The sequence below is a fragment of the Fonsecaea nubica genome, assembly GCF_001646965.1.
Source record: "Fonsecaea nubica strain CBS 269.64 chromosome Unknown Scaff56, whole genome shotgun sequence".
Classification (NCBI taxonomy): Eukaryota; Fungi; Ascomycota; class Eurotiomycetes; order Chaetothyriales; family Herpotrichiellaceae; genus Fonsecaea; species Fonsecaea nubica.
The window spans coordinates 90,089-107,987 of record NW_019173729.1 but is presented as its reverse complement, the minus strand read 5'-3'; the positions used below and the strand labels follow the sequence as shown (position 1 = coordinate 107,987).

The window sequence follows — 17,899 nt, the reverse complement described above, 5'->3', positions numbered from 1 at the left end:
CATGCTAAACTATTGTCCCAACCTACGTTCTATCTCTGAGAACGCATCCGCTTATGCAAAGTTAAATATCACACGTATTTGCTTCATCATGGCTTCGGGCCCTCGAAGACGTGCACCGAATTGCTCTCGGCGCGGCAAAGATCGAGACAGCCGCCTGATGAGACGAGTCGTCTCCGAAACACACTGCTGTGGATCGTAGCTGTCTGCTTCCGCCCTGAGTGGCCCTCGTCGTTTTCCTGCGTGGTCTCATTCCACATTTTTATATCATCGACGCGTGGGTCGAGTACGGTGTGTTCCTTCTCCTCTCCCCCCAAAAGTACGCTGCATCAATTACCCACATGCTCAGTAGACTTTCTTCTTCTCGTCCACGCTCAATTGGCCGGGTCCCATGTTCACCAGTAGCAACAGACCGCCCATGATCGACAGGATCTGGAAAAAGTCGTACTTGGCAAAGTCTTTGTGTGGGTGGTTCTTGTGAAGCTGCAGATGGACATTGTCAGCACAGGGCATCAATAGAGAAGGGACACAATTCCACTCACCGTCCAGAAGTTGTTGACAAGCACATTGAACACGCTGAGAAGCACCACCAGGATGACAGCGCTGAGCTTCGCCTTGAAACCCACCACGACCATCACACAAGCCACGAATCCAATCATACTGACCAGGACTCTCCCGACACTCCATTCACCAGCGAAAACGAACCCGATGAAGAGGAAAATCAGAAGCACTCGTCCCCCGAGCTGGATGTACATCTTCTTGTCCTTCTCGTCAATTGTAGGCAGGCCTGCAAATACCCTCTTTTTCACGAAGCTGTCCCCGAGCACCATGAGGAGACCGCCTATCACGGACAAGTTGCGAAGGAAGAAATTGAGATCGAAGATGAGGCCGTAGCCCAGGGCTTGAACAACCACGACCGACAACAGACCGCCCACCGCATACTCGCCATATCGACGCATGATGACCAGCGTGGAGCAGACCGACATGGTAATGACATTGAAGATGAGGAAAAGGTGGGTGATGCCCCAGGGAACTAGGGAGGTGTGGTCAGCATCTGCAGTTGTTGGACTCATCTCGACGGTTCACCCACTGTGTCTGAAATCTCTTAGATATGTGAGCTGGTCGCCCCACTGGGTCACGATTCTGACCGCATCCTCGAGGAATGTCACGACGATAAGAAATCTACCGATGGCGGGCAGGTATCTGTGAATGATCAAACCGAGTAAGCATCCAAACTGGTCTGTGAGAAGACGCCACTATGTAGCTTTGCAGCCGCAGCGAAGGGTGATGGGTATAGATGCTCACGGCTTCAAAGGCTCGCCCATGGTGTTCAGCCAGTCTTCAATTTTGCTGGTCTGTTCTCGAATCTGGTCGAGGGGACTGGGATCGTTGGTGGCATTGTCGCTCCGTTGGGAGCCAAATTGGTTGTTCAGGCCCAGATTGTAGCCCGCGGTGCCTCGTATCTGCGCCATGGTGACGCTTGGTAGGAAGTAAATGTTGGCACTTTCTTGTTTCTTGGTTTGAGGTGAGGGAGGTCTCGATCGCAGTCAGGAATGGGTCCGGCCGAGAATGTGTAGGACGGGTGGGATAATTAGCAAGAGAAGTAAGTGTGCGTGCGTGCGCGTGTGTCTGTGTCTGTGTCTGTTTCAGTTGTAGTAATTGCTCAGAATTTCCCGCACAGGGGAGTGAAATTATATGGACCCGTGGCAAGCAAACAAGCTGCGTGTCAATCTGCAACCCAGTTTGGGACTTCGGTGGAGGCAAGGCACTGCACAAGGACAAAATACTGCCTCTGGGTATTCTTAACACGCTGGCTACTTAGTCGTGGTGGGAGGTTGTGCTATTCTCAACCCACAACCCGGCCAATCACACTCTATGCAACCCCTGAATTTTGGTTCTGACTAAGTCCACAATCGCCTGCACAATCCCCTTTCCTCCCTCATGCGAGGTACAGCGACTGCGCCTTTCTCGTCCCTCGCAACTCTACAAGTCAGCTACGGATTGTGTCTTCTGGAATAACAGCCGCTGTCCGGTTACAGTCGCTTCAAGATGACTTGCATATCATGTACACAAGTCCACATTGGTTCTATCTTGGGCGATCATCCTGGTGGCGCAATCGCTTTCTCCCATTCTTCCCCATGGAACATAAGGTTTCTCCCTTTCCCATACGAATAAATTGGACCTCGTGGGATCCCCATTCTGGTATTTGATGATTTGATCTCTGCTTTTGCTGAAGGCCATGGTGGGGCCGTATGAATATCCATGCCCATGCTAATGCTCCGTAAAATGATGCTCCACGCCGGACAAGTTCTGAGAATCGAAAGAGACAACAGTAGACAGAAAGAAAATCACACAAACAAACAACACGCTCTGCCTCTCAAATGGACATGCACTATTGGCAACAAAGTCCGCCGCATCCACTCCGGGACGCGTCGGAGTGAGTGTCTCCTCCAAAGCCTGTATCATCCTTAGATCAAGCCTCCCATTCAGCGTCTCTGAACGTCGGATCTGTCGCCGGCTCAATGGACTGAAATCGGTTCAGGTTCTCCACGCGAGGTTTGATTCCATTCGTTTGAGTGCCGTTGATGACAGGGTGGCTGGCTGCCACGGTTCTGGCAACCGAAGAACTGGCCTCACTGCTTGTATCATTTATATCCTTTTTGGCCTTTTTCTTGCCTTTCTTGCTGGTCACCGACTCCCATTTCTCGTCTTGTACAAGCTCTTTTGCCCATTTGTCTTGCTCCTCCTGGTTGACTTCGTCAGCCCAACTTGGCCGGCTCCCTAGGACAGGTCTGGCGGCTTTCTCGCGGTCTGATGCTCCGAGAGCGTGAGTCTTGCCTTTGCCAACATCTTCTTTGACTGCGGAGACATTTGCTGTCTCGGGAACAGCGTTGGTTACATTGGAAAGCGGTTCTGAAGTGACAGACCCATTCACAGTAACTGTTGGTATGTCTGGTTTGTTAAAAGTGTCGAGAAGAGGCGCGACTTCAGTGGTCTGGGGTAACTTCTCCGAAGCTGGCTTTCCAGTCTGCCACGCATTTTGCTTCGCAGTGAATGAATTCGCTTTGGTCTGGTTCGAGCTTCCTTCGGCAATTCTGGCAGCCCGCAACTGTGCTTGTTTCTTCTGCTCGTGCATGCGGTCCGACTCCTCTCTCAAAGCCTTCTGCTCGGCAGCCTTTGCTTGTCGTTGTCTTTGCTTTTTGGTCAAGGCAGGCTGGAAAGCGGTTTTGGAGGAGCCCGCTGCTGTCTTGGGACCGTCATTCTTGACATCTGTGAGTCTCAAAACTCCAGGCTTGGCCGCAGGGGCCTCTAGCATGTCCGACACGTCGCCAGCGCGGGAGGTGGGCGCGGTCGACACAGGACCAGTAGAGGGAGATCCGATCGGGGAGAGGTCATCGTCTGCATCGCGACCGGTGGTTGAAGACGTTTCGGTGGAAAGCCCTGAAGCCTCGAGGCCATTTTGCTTCCCGTGGGCTGACTTCGCAGCCGCTCGTCTCTCTTTCTTGTTCACCCCCTGCGATGCGACAGGCTGCAGGTTCGTCCCAGCCTGGGCTTTGGCGAGCTGTTGAGCGAATTCTTTGTTGCTCAGCTCGTCCTCCTCATCTCGTGGCAGCGTCACTCGTTGACCCTCAGCAGTTTGAGCAACCACCTTATCCTCGATGGGGGCGGAGATGAGCTTCCTCCTCTTGTTGGCCTTGCCTTCAGTAGCACTGGTCGGGGTAGAAGTGCCACTGTTGCTAGTCTCTAGTCGACTGGCATGTGTCCGCTTCGACTTCTGTCTTTTGGCAGGAGGTCTTTCCAACTCTTGATGCGGTTGTGGTGCTCGCGTGAACGCCTGGCCGGTGAGTTTGTTGAACAGGTCTGGGTTATAGTATCGGGTGAGGGCCGCGGTCAACGCAAGCAGGGCGACCCAGGAAGCGGCGGTAGACCACATCTTGGGAGGTGCCAGAGTGAAGGTGGTGACGATGATGCGTCTGAGTAACGGACAGCGAAAAACCAGATAATATTGTTATATTTGACAGTATCCTCCTCCTTCTCTCGCAGAGGCCCGAAAAGAGAGTTTAAAGATCCCTTACACGGTAGAAGTGGTGGTAGTCGTAGGCGGCGTGGCGAAGCAAGGGATGGAGTGTGTGGGTGATTTCGAGCCGGAAAGCCAAGTAGGTTGTTGGAAAACTCAACAAACGTGAATCAAAGTGGGGAGTGAAAGAAAGTCGTTTGTAGCTGTGAAGGGAAGAGGGGTGCTAGGGAAAGCTAGAAAGCAGTTGTCTTTGCTGCGGACGGGAGCAGATGACTAGAACACGGTGTTGAAATGTCTCAGGAGAGTGGACAGCGTTGAGGGTCGAAATGCAGCGAAATTTAGAATAAGACCCAAAGATCCGGGGTCAAGGCGGCTCTCTGTCAATGGCTCAGACTCAGATTGAAGCACGGCCACCTGCGGGAAGGATCACAACTTGGCGAGGCTTTGAAGAACCCAAGAAGCGTTGACTTGTTTTGCCGCGTAATGAATGATAGTGGTCTGGAGGCGCGAGTGATCGAGGGTGATGGACGGTTTGCGCGAAGGGTGGAGACGAGTTCTGGCAATGGTGGACTGACTGCGGCCGCGGTTGGTCGAGGGTTACACGGAGGAGAGAATCCGGGATGATGCAGGTGGGCAAGCGACCTACCAAGTACAAGGCAGTGGGTGCTGGAATAGCGTGCGAAGGGGGTAATCTCGTGGTGTTATACGAGGGTGAAGGGCTGGGGACAGGCGGGAAGACAGGTGACACGGGGGTTGGCCGTGAAGAAGAATGTCACTGATTCAGGAGGAGAGCAGAGTTAGAGAAGGGCAAAAAATGTGGTCTTGGGTGGGTGTTGCGATGTCGCAGTTGTAGCGAGGCTTTGGTTTCTTGGATGTCTTGAGGGTAATCCTGCCAATGCCTGCCGGTGCCTTCTTACTCCCAGACTGCGCACACTGCGCCCAGCGAATCTCTCGTCACTCACTAGTCTATGGCAATCCTTTTCCTCTGATGTTTTTTGTTGTCACCCACGCGGATGAATGAACCGCCACCCACTTCCTGACATCCATCTGACCCTGATCCTCCTGAGATACAGTGCCTTGGAAACTTCACCCTCAAAGTCCCTACCCCTTCGAAGTCGCCTTTAATTTGAGCCTTGCCTGTTTCCCTTACAGATGATTTTCCTCAAGGGAGCTACCTACCAGCCTCGTTCTCCACCTCCCTACCCGCTCGAGTGTTGGCTCTTGCTCACTGGCCCAATCACTGCACAATAACCTGCAGCAAAATGGTGCCATCCCAGCTCCATTCTCCAGATCGCATAACGGGCCCTGGCACACGCCGCCTGGGCTCGTTTAACTTGGACCCTGTTAATGCAGACAAGATGATCCCTGCACCAGCTTGGTCCAAGAATCCACGAGGACCAGCATTACTACCCAACCACATACTTGTTCCTTGCGTTGGTGAGGCTCAAGTAACAAGAATAATATATATTTTTTGGTTACACAGTGCTTCAGGTAGCTCCCGGAACGTGAGAATGCCGCAAAAGAAAAACATACAAAACAAAAAAAAGTGCGTTCGCCATCACGCTCCCAAAGTCATTCAATCCCTGCCCTGCACCATGATCGTAAACACCTTCGTCTAACAGACCACCTTAGTCTGTCGTGAGAGAAAAAAAACATCAATCAACTGTAAACTTTCAATGCTCATCTGCACATGTTGGCACGATCCATCCAGGACAGGCCAATTCCTTGAAAACAATTTTGCTCCATATTGACCCAGTGTGCAACAAGGAGTAGTAGCCACCTGTGGCTATTGAAATCAGGCAAACTCAATTGCCTCCTTTCTTTCTCTTACCATTCCATCGGCTGGTTCGATGGAACAACATAATGAAACTGCCATGAATCCCTTCTCTTGGGAATAAACAAGTCCCCTGCAATCCGTGACACCGGATACACCACTGGGGGTGGTTTGATGATTGGATCTGATAGATGCTTGATCCGTGCTGGGCTGTCATTCTCACTGTGCATTTGGTAGTGATCGATTTCTCGGTTGACACTTTGTGTCTCGCTGCTGCTAAACCCTTCATCTTCATCTTCGGCATCACTAGGATATACCGAGTATTGCATGTCGACTTGTTCGAAAGACCGGGTTTTGGCCATTGATGGCGTTGGTTCGGCCTGTTTTCGGGGCCTGCCGATGACGCATAATGGAAAGCGTATGTCGGGTTCCGCAGCAGGTCTTCTGCGTGCTTCCATGACTGCAGCACTGGGAGGAGGAAGTAACATCCAAGCCGCTTCGGCCCTGGTAGCCGGCAGTTGAGATACCACCGGAGGATGTAGATCGTTCACTTCGGGATGCCTCGCCCGATAGTAGTCATATCGTTCACTCTCATTTGTGGGAGCACGCTTTCGTCTATACACTGACGGTTCTCCGCCCTCGTCTTGCTCATCGGCATCCTCGTGATGCATTCCCGAGGTCGCCCGATTCCACATTCTCGTAACTTTCTCTGTAAACCCCGCCAGGATCTCATCCTCTCGTTCATATCTCTTCCAATTCCATTTTGGCGGATGTAAAGTTGTGCGTAGAGAGTCTTTGAGATTCTCCATTGCACTAGACAGCCTTCTTTCTCGCGGTGGTCTCTCCTGAGCCGAAGCAGACTTGTCGCAACTCGTGTCCACGTCCTCAATCTCGTCTGTAGTTAGAGATGTTCTCGTTGATAACTCAGCGGCCGAGTCTGTGAGAGGACCTGAGAGCCTTGTAGACGACGTTGCCGGCTCCAAACTCGGTGCAGGTGTCCCTGCGGATGGGGGCTTAGTGTCGCTTCTGGGCGATTCTGTGTACACTTTTTTCTGCAATTTCTGCAGAAGCGTATCTTTCTTCCACCCTCTGGGTGGTCCAGGGCCCAGCATCAACTCTTCTGCCCAGGCTTCATTTGTCTGAAAAGGACCAGGCTGCGTGACCACGCCTGGCTGAGTGACCACAATTTCCGCCTTGGATTGTGCTTGCTCTTTCGCTTCCCTCCTCCTTTTCCGCCTGTGTTTGTAACCGAGCCACGGCGAGCAAGAGACATAGTAGAAGACGGCAGACTGGACTCCGCGAAGGAACCAATTGCCCGGTTCGGCGGTGTATGGAGCGGGCGCCATGGTCAGCGTTGAGTGTACAGAGCACCCGTTGGACTGAGGTGTTGCGGTGGTTTTCGCCAACCCATTGTACCGTTTGCAGCGACTGCAAACAGCAAAAAGGATGTTGGCGACAAGAGGGGTGATCTGAGCTGGAATCAGAGGTGTACGGCAAGTGCAAAGGGAACCATGAAAGAATGCCACATTGGGTTTTCCAGTCAAATCACCCCTCGATCTGCAGACACGGTGACGACGTGGTGGAGGTTGTGGTCCTGGCTGTGAGTTTCATAGGCCGATGGAGCCCCGGAAGGAAGCCAATAAGATGGTGACAACAGAATAAAGGGTCGAAATTAGCGCACGTGACAAAGTTCCCCATTAGCCTGAATACTCGTGGCCTCTTATGATGGGACCATGTGATCCACCGTGTGTGACTAAGCATCTACGGTGCAGCAGCCGTATTGGTGCCACCAGTGCGCGTCTTTATGCTTTGCTGATTTACACTACCCAACCTCGACATACAATCTGGTACCCAATCTTTTGCACCTCAACATGCTGCCTCGGTCTCAGTGGTACTATGTTCTAGCGACCAAGAAAGATAATTCCCCCCCAAGCGCGCAATAATGTCCGAGCGAATTGGAATGGAAAATTTAATATTTTCCTTTCGATTCGACGGGTCTCGTGTCTGACCCGGCAACTGAACTCGAGCCTGTTGTGAGTAAAATTTCTTTCAACAGCTCATGATCCCCGAAAAAGGATGAGAATAGTACAGGTAGAATTGCTCAACAAATATAGGAACCCCCATCTATGACTCAACTCCCTGGCTATGCAATAGAAAGTCCAACCAATGCTCTTCACAGAACGATGAAATTCCGGCCACTGACCTCTCAATCAATCATCAACTCAACTTCTGGAACTCCGAATCAAAGTCCGACCCGGCCTGTCCTGGCTCTGCCCATACATCATGCTCCTCCGTCAACGTGGCTAGACCCGGATGGTAAGCTTCAGGCTGGTAAGTCAATTCTAGCTGCGGCGCAGACTCATAGGCAATTGACCTTGGGATTTCATGGGCCGGCTCAACACCGTCGTCGTAATAGACGATCTGATACCCAGGATCCAGTTGTCCCAGCCGAGGGTCGAGAATGTCGTGCTGGACAGATACCGCCATAGGCTGAGGCGCAGGGTAAGTCGTCAGCAGCTCGTGGTGTTCGGCATGCGGCAGCCCCACCAAGCCCATCGGCGGCTGGTATGGAGGGAAAGGATCCTCCAACCTTCGGTAGGCGATGTCGGAGACTTGCTCGTACGGTCCAACAGAAGTTGTCGCCTGGTAATAGTCGCCAACCATGCCATTCGAGCCCACCATGATCTGAGCCGGTCTGTATGGATTGGTCATTTCGTACCCTGGCAAGTGATGCTGTGCTGGGATCATGCGGTGGTAAACAGCAGGCCTGTCGTCGAATGGTGTCGAGGAGGCACTTCTGCTGTCAAAGCGCCTGACACTGCGACTGCGCTTGGAGCTCTTGATGGAACCTTCCCAGTCAGGATCACTGTCACTGACCTCGTCCTCATTCCTTGTCCTCTTCCCCGTCTTGTTTGGTGCGAACTTGTAGTTGGGGTGAGCTGCGGCATGGTTGTCGCGTTCGATGTTGGCATATCGCTCGTACAGATCTCTCACTTCCTTGGGTTCCAGCGGCCAACTTGCCCCCGTCACCTGCGAGACCACCTGGTGGTTGTTCTCCTTGCAGAATTGCTTCACTCGCTCTGCGTACGCAGATCGATACAACATGAAGGAGTTCATCGGTCTGGAAACGTATCCCTTTTTCCTCTCCACTTCTGCCAATCGTTCTTCGACTGGTCGGTTGACCCACAGTGCCATATCCCGAACCGGAGTCTTATAGTCCCTTGTCAGAATGCTGAGTGGTTGATCGATGGCAGGTCCTCCCTTTTTGCCAGCTTTCTTTTTCGGATTCTTGCGCGACTTTGGGGAGAGCGAGGGACGTGGAGATTCGGTACCTCCTGTGCTCGATGGAGTTCCGAGAGTGCGACCACTGCGTGTCAGGATGCCAATGTTTTGAGGAGGTGTGTGACATGGAACGGATCTGGCGATAGTCTATCTTGGTCAGCACGTCTTGCCAGCGTCTTGCGGCAGGATCCAACTTACCTGCTGTGGTGTATAGAAAACGGGAGTTGGCGCTGTATGATACAGAGAAGGGTCGCCATAAGGATCCTGCAAGAGGTAAGCATCTAACTGGCCATGACTGGAGGATGAAGGACTGACATATGTCTGTTGGGAGCCCATTTCTGGCACCATTGATGCTGGGGGCATTGGTGGCGTGAAAGGCTCCGGCTTTACGACAACCGTTGCGCTGGGCCGGTTATCGTCGCCTTGGCTGTAGTGGCCGTCGATTGAATGTGGAGGTGATGGCGGACGTCCAGTGACAGAGTTTTGGGCCATGATGTCGGTAAGCTCTCCCACTTCGAGGTGAGAGTATGTGAGACGGTGGAGGTCAGTGTGACGTTGTCCGTCTTGTCGCAGCAACGAGGTGATGAGGCAAAGAGGCAACCAGCTGGTTCGTCGATGGGAAGGGATGCTGTGGCAATATGACAGAGAGTCCTTCTACTTGTGACTTTGGTGGTCTCCTGACCGCTTTCGGGATGTCACTTCGTTGTCTGAGCCCGTGTTCCAGATGTTATATCCAGCTGACAGAACTGCTCGACGCAGGTGTCAAGCCTCGTCAGATTTGCTTATCTGTCGCTCTCCGTCAGAAGGCAAAGCCGCACAATGGAGATGACGCTTTATCCCACTGCTGTTGCTTTGATGGCAAAGACAATTGCTGAAAGATCTCCGTTGTCCCTGATGAGACTATGTTGCAGTTGCAGATGGTTCTTTATCAATTGTTGCAGCAACCCGTCCGCTTGAACGGGAAGAGGGCCAGAAAGTTTGTCGTCTTCAAAGAGTAAGATCGGTATGGTGCAGTACGGTTGGAGTCCGATACTGGCGGTGAGTAGGTTGGCAGCCTTGCGAGACTGATTTTGATGACGCCAGAAGCAGCTGGCTTTGTCTCAATTACCCGCGAGGAGATGGATAGCAATCTCAAGACCGAGACACTGGCGACCTGCCGATTGAGAAGCTTTGTTGATGCAAGAAAAAAACAGGAGGAGAAAGGCTCTGAGAAGGGAACATATCAATCAACTGCAAGAGTCTCGAACCTTTGGCTTTAGAGTGCGACGATGGTCGCTTTCAGCTGCATTGGCCGCATCCGGACTCATGGTAACAAGTCGCTTTCTCCCAGCGGTTTCTTTTTGTTTTCGGTTCGACGAAAGCAAAAGGAGAGAGAAGAGATGGAAAGCAGCTAACTCCACAAGCTTCCCACCTCCACGCAACCAGGGTCAGGAGTCGTGAGCGGTGAAAAGAGGTGCCAGGTTCTTGGAGCTCTTCCTAAAGTCCTGGAGTCTCGCCTTGATGCGCATCCGGTCCCTGCAGCATCCTGAGAGGTTCGGGAATTGCCGCTGAACAGGCAAGTCCAGCTAACAACCCTGTTGAGAGCCTTATATTGACTTGGACAACCTCCATTGGAGCGAGCAGCCTTTCGCAAAAGGGTTGTTCAATGAGAGAACAAGCCGGTCACCAACAACTTCCTGCTCACTATGCTGGGGAGGGGACGAACGTTTCATGCGCTGTTCCCTGCGATTGAAATGCACAGACCACCTCCAGTCACATTCCTCATGCGCACCCAACCGCCGCTTGCAGTCACGACCAGCGACCAACGCCATCTTCTCCATGTTCTCTCTGTGGCGAGCATTGAATTTGGGGCGGGTCCTGAATCTGACCGAGCGGTGATTTGCTCAAAGTGCCTTCTCGCTGACTGGCTACCGCCGGGTTGTCTGTGCGACGAACATGCTTATATGACAGCGGCAACAGACATGATCTCCCTGGAACCAGCTGTGGCATTCCATAATCTCCGATGCGCCACCAACAAAATCACCGTATCTTTTTCAAAGTCACCTTCTGCTCCGACTTACCGCCATCTTCTTGCTGACCGAGACCTTCTTTCTGCAATTCTTTCCAGAACCATCGGAGACTGAAGTCTAATGTCTCTGCAGACTTGTAGAGACCGATAGACCAACTCAGCACATCTGACGCGATAGCTCAATAGCAGCACGGCCCACCCGAAGCCGGGCCGCCACCGTCTGGCTCTCCTTCAGTCTGGATTCGGATCACAGTTGACTTTCTTGCCTGCTCGATTTCTGTCGGTCCAGCCTGTACCCCAGTTTCAGCCACTTCATCCGGCTGAGTGTGTATGAAGAGTGCGACACATGTCTGCCCTGAATTGCGAATTTGTCATCGTGCCAAAGGGTATCCAGGCTGCACAGGGGATCATCCTCATCCACCGATATGAAAAGCTAATTTACCCACTTCTGCTGTCGGTCTTGGGGCGACATCTATTGCTATCAACCCCTCTCAAGGTACTGGTGCACTGACATGGGACACGGACCCAAACACTTCAGCTATAGTAGCTCCTCCTTCTCGCATTTGGTTTTCTTGGGCTTTCGCGGCATGCATTCGATCCACCAGTACCAGACTTGAGCATGGTTCGCATCCGCAGGAAACCAAAGCTTGATCTCATCCAATTGCACTTGGACTTGTAGATCACCTTCCCTGTTTGGTGGTCTTCGAACCTGGTCCACCTTGAGTATCTTCTTGATCTTGTGGGCAGCTCCATGGACGGCGATTCTATTCTCCGTGGTACGTTTGCTCATTTTTCCCCCATGTCTGAACTTCTACCTTGGCTGAACAACTGCTCTTTGAAACTGCGCTCAAGACGCGTCTGCGTGTCTTTCAAGCAGCACAGCAGGTTGCCCAGGTTTTTTCCGGCCAACAGGCTACTCCCCTTGTGCGATGGCTCCGGAGCATGATTGTGCTAATCGATGAAGACGGACAGACAAATTGCATGCCTGTCCTTCGCCGTGCTTGGCCCATCTTCGAAAACTTTGCTCATCCTTGTTCATCCCAATTCAACTTGGCTTTTGACGGCGGCAGTGTACCACTGTGCACGGCTACAGATGCACCCTATCGAATACGAGGTGTCCTCACTTATCATATGCCTTGGAATCGGCACGAAGTCACGCATGTGATATCTTCATGATGATTTGCTCCGATGTAAAAGCCAAACTGCCGCGCGGGTTCCTGGATCGTGCTCCTAGTGGAGGCACAGGATATGTACATACCGGGGAGGCGGAGGGGAACGCACGAACACCATGAACCTGAACTTCTGTTGGATGGGAGAAAACTGGGCCGCATTGGTAGAGTAGCATCCTGCTGTTCCCACTCCCTTGCAGGGTTTGACTTACAAGTATCCAGATCTACATACAGCCCCCCACCGGTAGGGCTCGGCTCAACTGAGAGTGAGCCCTTCACACGACCGTGGCAGCCTGTGTGCGAGCATATTCCCCAGCTCTGATTATGCAGTGTACGATGGCATCCCTTTTGCAACGTTTGTTTGATTCAACCAGTCTCTCGATAAGAGGGCCACAGTGTACCTCAGACTTAAAGTCCCGTCGTTCGCGTGGCTTTACCCTTTTGGTCGTCGTCTCTATGGCGTACTTGAGACCTATCGTGCCTAAGTATGTACCCCATTCCCCCTGATGCCGGTAGTGCAGTCGACTGACAAATACCGTCATGCATGCATGCCCCATTCGAGATCCGACGACGATACGACTTGGCTCTCCCTCTGGCTGCATCGTCGCAGATCTTCGACACCTTTCCGTGGGTGACTAGACTAAACGGGCGATGAACTATATTACACTGTATATCGAGTCCCCCGTTTCTCCTAACTTCAATGAGGTAGATTGCGTGATTACCCTCCACTTCAACGACAAAAAATCATTGAGGCCCAGCATCGCCATACTGTACAGTCCCCCTGCCTACGCTGAAACCCCCTTGCCTCGCTCGTTCGATTCTTTCAGGGAACTCTACCACGTTGGAAACGGTGCCTACATGGAGGTATCGTCCCTGGTCGACGCCCATCTACCTGCTTGGTAGGTAGGTACGTACATACATACATATCAGCAACAGCAACAGTCGATACGGCAATCCCGCACTGAGGGCTTGTCGACATATTGAACTGTGCTGTGAAAAGTACGCATGTAGGTCTTCTAAGACGAAGGTCATCTACCTAGTCCCGTGGGCTCTCTCTCCAAAAAAACCCGCATCTACTTGCATACTAATTATTAGGGGCAACAAGAGTTATATGGACGATACTGGCTAGCCGGCCAGAGACTTGTCCAGGTCAGAGTCACACCCGGAGGGGAGGGGAATATTTGTCCCAGAGGAGAGACGCTTTGGCCTTTTGAGGGGCCTAGACTAATAGGCACATAGGTCAGGGAGGCGATTCTGTAGGATATACGAACGACGAATAAACTCTCGTATGAGTGAGGTACATGGGTAGCGGATCCGATCTGCTATCCACTTTGTCGTCGCCAATACAAGAACACGTATACCTTCTGCTCCAACTCCACAGTCATTGAGCATCGAGGATTGAGGAGGATGTCACCCTCGAACTTGAGGTCTTGCGTGTCCTTCGTCCAGGGTCAGGGTCAAATGGGTCACCTCGCATACACTTCGCCTTTCAAGGAAGCTTTTCACATCTCGTGGCGATGAGGGATGGCTGTTGTTTGAGTGAATACTGAACACTCATACAAGCTGGTCCACCGACACGATAATGTCCACAGAGGCAGCAATGGTCGAGGGCTCTTCGCCCCGTTGCCAATTGCAGACATCTCAAGTGCGTGTCCCGACACTTTCTAATCTGTCGGTTTCAAATGGCGCCTTCAAGGCAATGAGCGGCATGTGGTAAATACTCGACAGTATCTGGCAGACTGCAAATACCGCAAGTGCAGATATGTCGATACGGCGAATCAGATGACTAGTGAGCGTAGAAATCCGGTTTCAGACTAGTTCCCACTGACTGTTTCGACCTCCCTGTGTCCCACGCCACCTTCGAAAATGCCACCAACTTTGTCAGAGGTGGCAGTCGTGTTGGTTGACTTGCAGAAGAACTGCGTTTCATCTCTACAGCAAGGATGGCTCAATAACACCATATGTGTGTGGTCTTGTTTCTCTCAAACTCTTCACTCTGGTTTGTTGTTAAGCTAGACTGTATCATCACCGGTTCACCATGCTGCGACACTTTCCTCCTCGAGCTCTCTCACTGAAGTAGCCATCTCCAACCTCTTGTCCATGTCTCGATTTCACACTCGACCATTGTGGTCCCTTCTTCAAAGTCTCTTCTTTGCCACGACCACAGTCATGATTCTCCTTTCAGCCTTATCCATGCTCAGCTCTCTGACAGATCCATCCGACCACAGCACCAACAATCTCGCTTGTGTCCCTCACAATGTTCCCAGCTCGACAATAGATCTTTCCATGAGACCAACCGCAAAGTCGTAGCTCAAATGAGCTCGACAGGTTGGGCACGATCCGAACACGAAGGGTACATAGAGATCCTGTTCCAACCACTCAAGGAGGCAGCAGACGTGGTATGGCCGATTGCAGCATCTTTCCGTGCGTATCGGTAGTTGTCTCATCCCTTCCTGCCCGTCTTCTGCGTTTGGATCTTTGCTCAAGCTTTCATGGCATATCGGACAGATCTCTCCCTCGCTGTGGACGGTGGGCTGGGTGAGCAAGCGGGCAGAAAGGTGTTCGGCCACTTTGGAAAGACCAGGTGTCCATGAAGAAAAACTTTCACGTGCTTCGAGGAACTTCGCTTCGAGGTCCGAGTAGAAAAAATCCCTTCGGTAGTCCAGGGCCCTCAACCTTGGGGTCAAGAGTTTGCTGATGGTGTCGAACAGCCGCCTCCTGCCGCGTGCACGAAACGCGAGAAACCCCCGATGCTGTGCCTCGAGCTCGGTGAACCAGGGAAAGTCGGGGTGTGATCTTTGTCTGCGAACTCCCGACACCAAGGGTCCCGAAATGTCCAGTGCTATCAAGAGCAGAGCGTCTCCTGACCACACACACTCTTCGATTGTTGCCAGGCGCGCCATTGTCAGCACGACCCGGGCTTCAGCCCTCGCCAGCTTGCGGACGACTTCTGGATATTTATTTATCGTTGCGTTTTTGAAAAATTTCTCTGGCGTAGCGAATCCTAGGAGTCTCTTGGGCGCCAACGAGGACCAGATGTTCAGGGATATCGCCAGGGTCCTCGCGAGCTTATCCCCTTCCAGCCGTTGCCATCGTTCTCCGTGGAGATTCAGCAAACGTCTGAGAGCGTCGTTGAAATCTAACAAGGCCAAGGTGATTGCGTACATGTCCTTGACCAAGATCCACAGAGCGGGCAGCGCTTCCCAGTACGTTGGCGACCATGTTGGTGGTGGAGAGGTGCCCCAGTGGAAATGTTGGCGCGGCTTTGGTCGTCGGCGTTGTCCGGCGTTCCCCCACCTGGGAACCATGTACCCGGCGCCACCGGGTCGCCGCCTTGTCGTCTCTGGGCGAAGCCACCGCCTCTTGACCCGGTGGCGCCGGTCGAAGATTGGACCGAAGAAGGAGTTGGTGGGCGTTGGCGGGTTTTGTAGACGCTGCTTCATGTTTGCGAGGCGCCGTTTGCAGAATGAATGGGAAGAAAGAGACAAACGCTTGGTTGAGCGACTGCCTGGCCGGGACATTAAATACAGGAAAAGTGATTCTATCACACTTGGCGCGAATATCTGCTATTCACGAGAATCCTATTCACGGTCCGGTATGAATTGTTCTTCTAACGCGACCGGTTCGGCTGTTCTGCCGCACTATTGTTGTTTTTCTCTTCATTGTGTGCCCTCTATTCAAAGCACAGCCTGATGGAGAAGCATTTCCGAGACGTGAATTTCACCTTGTTATTGTTATTGTATTGCACTATGACTGTGCCAGTGAAATGCCCATGGGCGGACAGTGTCCGGTCCGTCTCACACAACAAAAAGACCCAGTCCCCGGTTCATGCTGTGACCGAGATCCCCCCGTGGACCGTTGCTCCTGATGAGCTCTCGGTGCCTGTCCTTTCGATCTCCAGTGCTCTGTTGACTTGATCTCGGAGAGGGAACCCTCGTCACAGGCGCATCTTGATGCAGGATCTAGCGGTCGCCATTGACATCCTGCGGTGAAGGATGCGTTGATATCAAAGTAGTCTCGGAGGACAGTTTTAGTGAGGAGGATGTAGTCCGACTTCGCCTGGAACTCATTCCATCAGGAATCAACGTCAAGTGATCCAAAGCACAGACAAGGCTGGCGGAAAAAAGGGGACGACCAAGAATCCGCTCCGAGAGGTGGTTGGACCTGATTGGCGGAATCGCCCCTTGACCCTTGACCCTTGACCCCTTGACGCGTTCATTCGCGGGGCCACATTTCTCCCCGCGTTGCGAATTCTGTATTGACCACTCGATACGCCCATCCGTACGGGGGTACAGAATTGGTACATGATTAACTCGATATTCTTGTCCGGTCGCCTGTCGCCTGTCGTTGACGACTCATTCGAGGTCTTATCAGTGCTTCGTTGTAAGGAAGATCACTCTATGTAATTCCCAAATGCATGGAGAGCTTGGGAACAAGCTCGTAAGTTGTTTCTTGTCCGTCCATTCAACTTCGGGCTGGCTCCCTTTCCCCTCCCTATATGGACAAACTCCTCAGAAATCCCAACCTAACCTTCCCCTCCAACAGGTGCAACACGCGAAACGCACGCTCACCCTCCCCGCCCTGCCCCCTTACCAGACCGAACTGGTCCGCTCCGTGGTCCGCGAAGTGCGCGACCTGGACCGCGACGTGACGCGGATCCTGGAACCGTTCACCACGACCGAGTACGACGAGGACGGCAACCCGTCGTCGCAGAGCACCTTCACCCCGGCCGAACACCCCGCGACGGCGTGCGCGCTGCTCGTCGACCACCTGAGCATGCGGCGCGACAAGAGGTGTCTCCTGGCGTACCACCGCGTGCGGGCCGAGAAGCTGGAAGGCATGGTGTGGGAGGGCCAGGACCTGGAGGTCGGGACGGGGCACGAAGCCGGTGGTGGCAACAATGCGTCCAACGCTGCCGCGAATGTTCGCGAGGACAATGCTGCTGCTGCTTCCGCGGCGGGGACGCACAACGCCCACTCGCCCGAGGAGTCGTCCTACTTCCACGCCTACGGCGACCTGCTCTCCCAGTACAAGGGCCAGTGGACGGACATTGACCTGACGGGCTCGCTCGAGCCGCCGCGCGACCTGTTCATCGACGTCCGAGTTCTGAGAGATGCCGGCGAGATCCAGACAGAGTACGGCGCCATCAATCTGACAAAGAACTCGCAGTTCTTCGTCCGCCAGGCCGACGTCGAGAGGCTGATCCAAGGTGGATTCTTGAAGAGGTTGAGTTGAGGACCCGGAAGAAATCGGTGCGCTCGTTATAAATATGTTACGAGAAGGATGGTTCAGTCATCACAATCACCACGATAGATAGACGGCAGGATGAAAGCATGTGATACGAGGGAAAACGACCAAAGGACTGGCTACTCAATCCATTGCTGATGGTCGGACGAAGTTTGCAGTTTTGCCATGATACACACCATACCCGGCTAGAGAATCTTCTAACGCTATCATCACCATTGCATTAAAGGACTACATAGTCGCCGAACTCGGGTATTTCCTTTGATCCCTGATTAGAAAATCCCGCTCGATGACATCCCTGAAACCTGCGTACATTTGACTGTCCGCCCTCGATCATCACCATGAATACTGTGAATTTGTCGGCGAATTGGGTGAGGCTATCAATTACAATTCCGCCCTTGGCCGTT

At 52.7% G+C, this 17,899-nt stretch overlaps 6 protein-coding genes across 6 annotated transcripts; 1 reads left to right on the top strand and 5 right to left on the bottom strand.

The window, feature by feature from the left end:
- Window positions 1–342: 342 nt before the first annotated feature.
- AYO20_07760 (hypothetical protein) lies at window positions 343–1,469 on the bottom strand (the record flags this gene model as incomplete). The annotated part of the gene is made up of 4 exons (XM_022646044.1): window positions 343–480; window positions 540–1,030; window positions 1,088–1,200; window positions 1,303–1,469. 4 exons carry the CDS (start codon window positions 1,467–1,469, stop codon window positions 343–345), a joined length of 909 nt encoding a protein of 302 aa, XP_022497983.1.
- A 1,001-nt stretch (window positions 1,470–2,470) lies between these two features.
- Window positions 2,471–3,931, bottom strand: AYO20_07759 (hypothetical protein; the record flags this gene model as incomplete). The annotated part of the gene is made up of 1 exon (XM_022646043.1): window positions 2,471–3,931. The coding sequence occupies one exon, from the start codon at window positions 3,929–3,931 to the stop codon at window positions 2,471–2,473; it is 1,461 nt and encodes a 486-aa protein (XP_022497982.1).
- A 1,911-nt stretch (window positions 3,932–5,842) lies between these two features.
- Window positions 5,843–7,135, bottom strand: AYO20_07758 (hypothetical protein; the record flags this gene model as incomplete). The annotated part of the gene is made up of 1 exon (XM_022646042.1): window positions 5,843–7,135. One exon carries the CDS (start codon window positions 7,133–7,135, stop codon window positions 5,843–5,845), a length of 1,293 nt encoding a protein of 430 aa, XP_022497981.1.
- Window positions 7,136–8,006: 871 nt separating this feature from the next.
- Window positions 8,007–9,563, bottom strand: AYO20_07757 (hypothetical protein; the record flags this gene model as incomplete). The annotated part of the gene is made up of 3 exons (XM_022646041.1): window positions 8,007–9,218; window positions 9,270–9,335; window positions 9,387–9,563. 3 exons carry the CDS (start codon window positions 9,561–9,563, stop codon window positions 8,007–8,009), a joined length of 1,455 nt encoding a protein of 484 aa, XP_022497980.1.
- A 4,937-nt stretch (window positions 9,564–14,500) lies between these two features.
- AYO20_07756 (hypothetical protein) lies at window positions 14,501–15,691 on the bottom strand (the record flags this gene model as incomplete). Its single annotated transcript, XM_022646040.1, has 1 exon — window positions 14,501–15,691. The coding sequence occupies one exon, from the start codon at window positions 15,689–15,691 to the stop codon at window positions 14,501–14,503; it is 1,191 nt and encodes a 396-aa protein (XP_022497979.1).
- Window positions 15,692–16,661: 970 nt separating this feature from the next.
- On the top strand, window positions 16,662–17,483 carry AYO20_07755 (hypothetical protein; the record flags this gene model as incomplete). The annotated part of the gene is made up of 2 exons (XM_022646039.1): window positions 16,662–16,688; window positions 16,764–17,483. 2 exons carry the CDS (start codon window positions 16,662–16,664, stop codon window positions 17,481–17,483), a joined length of 747 nt encoding a protein of 248 aa, XP_022497978.1.
- Between the last annotated feature and the right edge of the window lie 416 nt (window positions 17,484–17,899).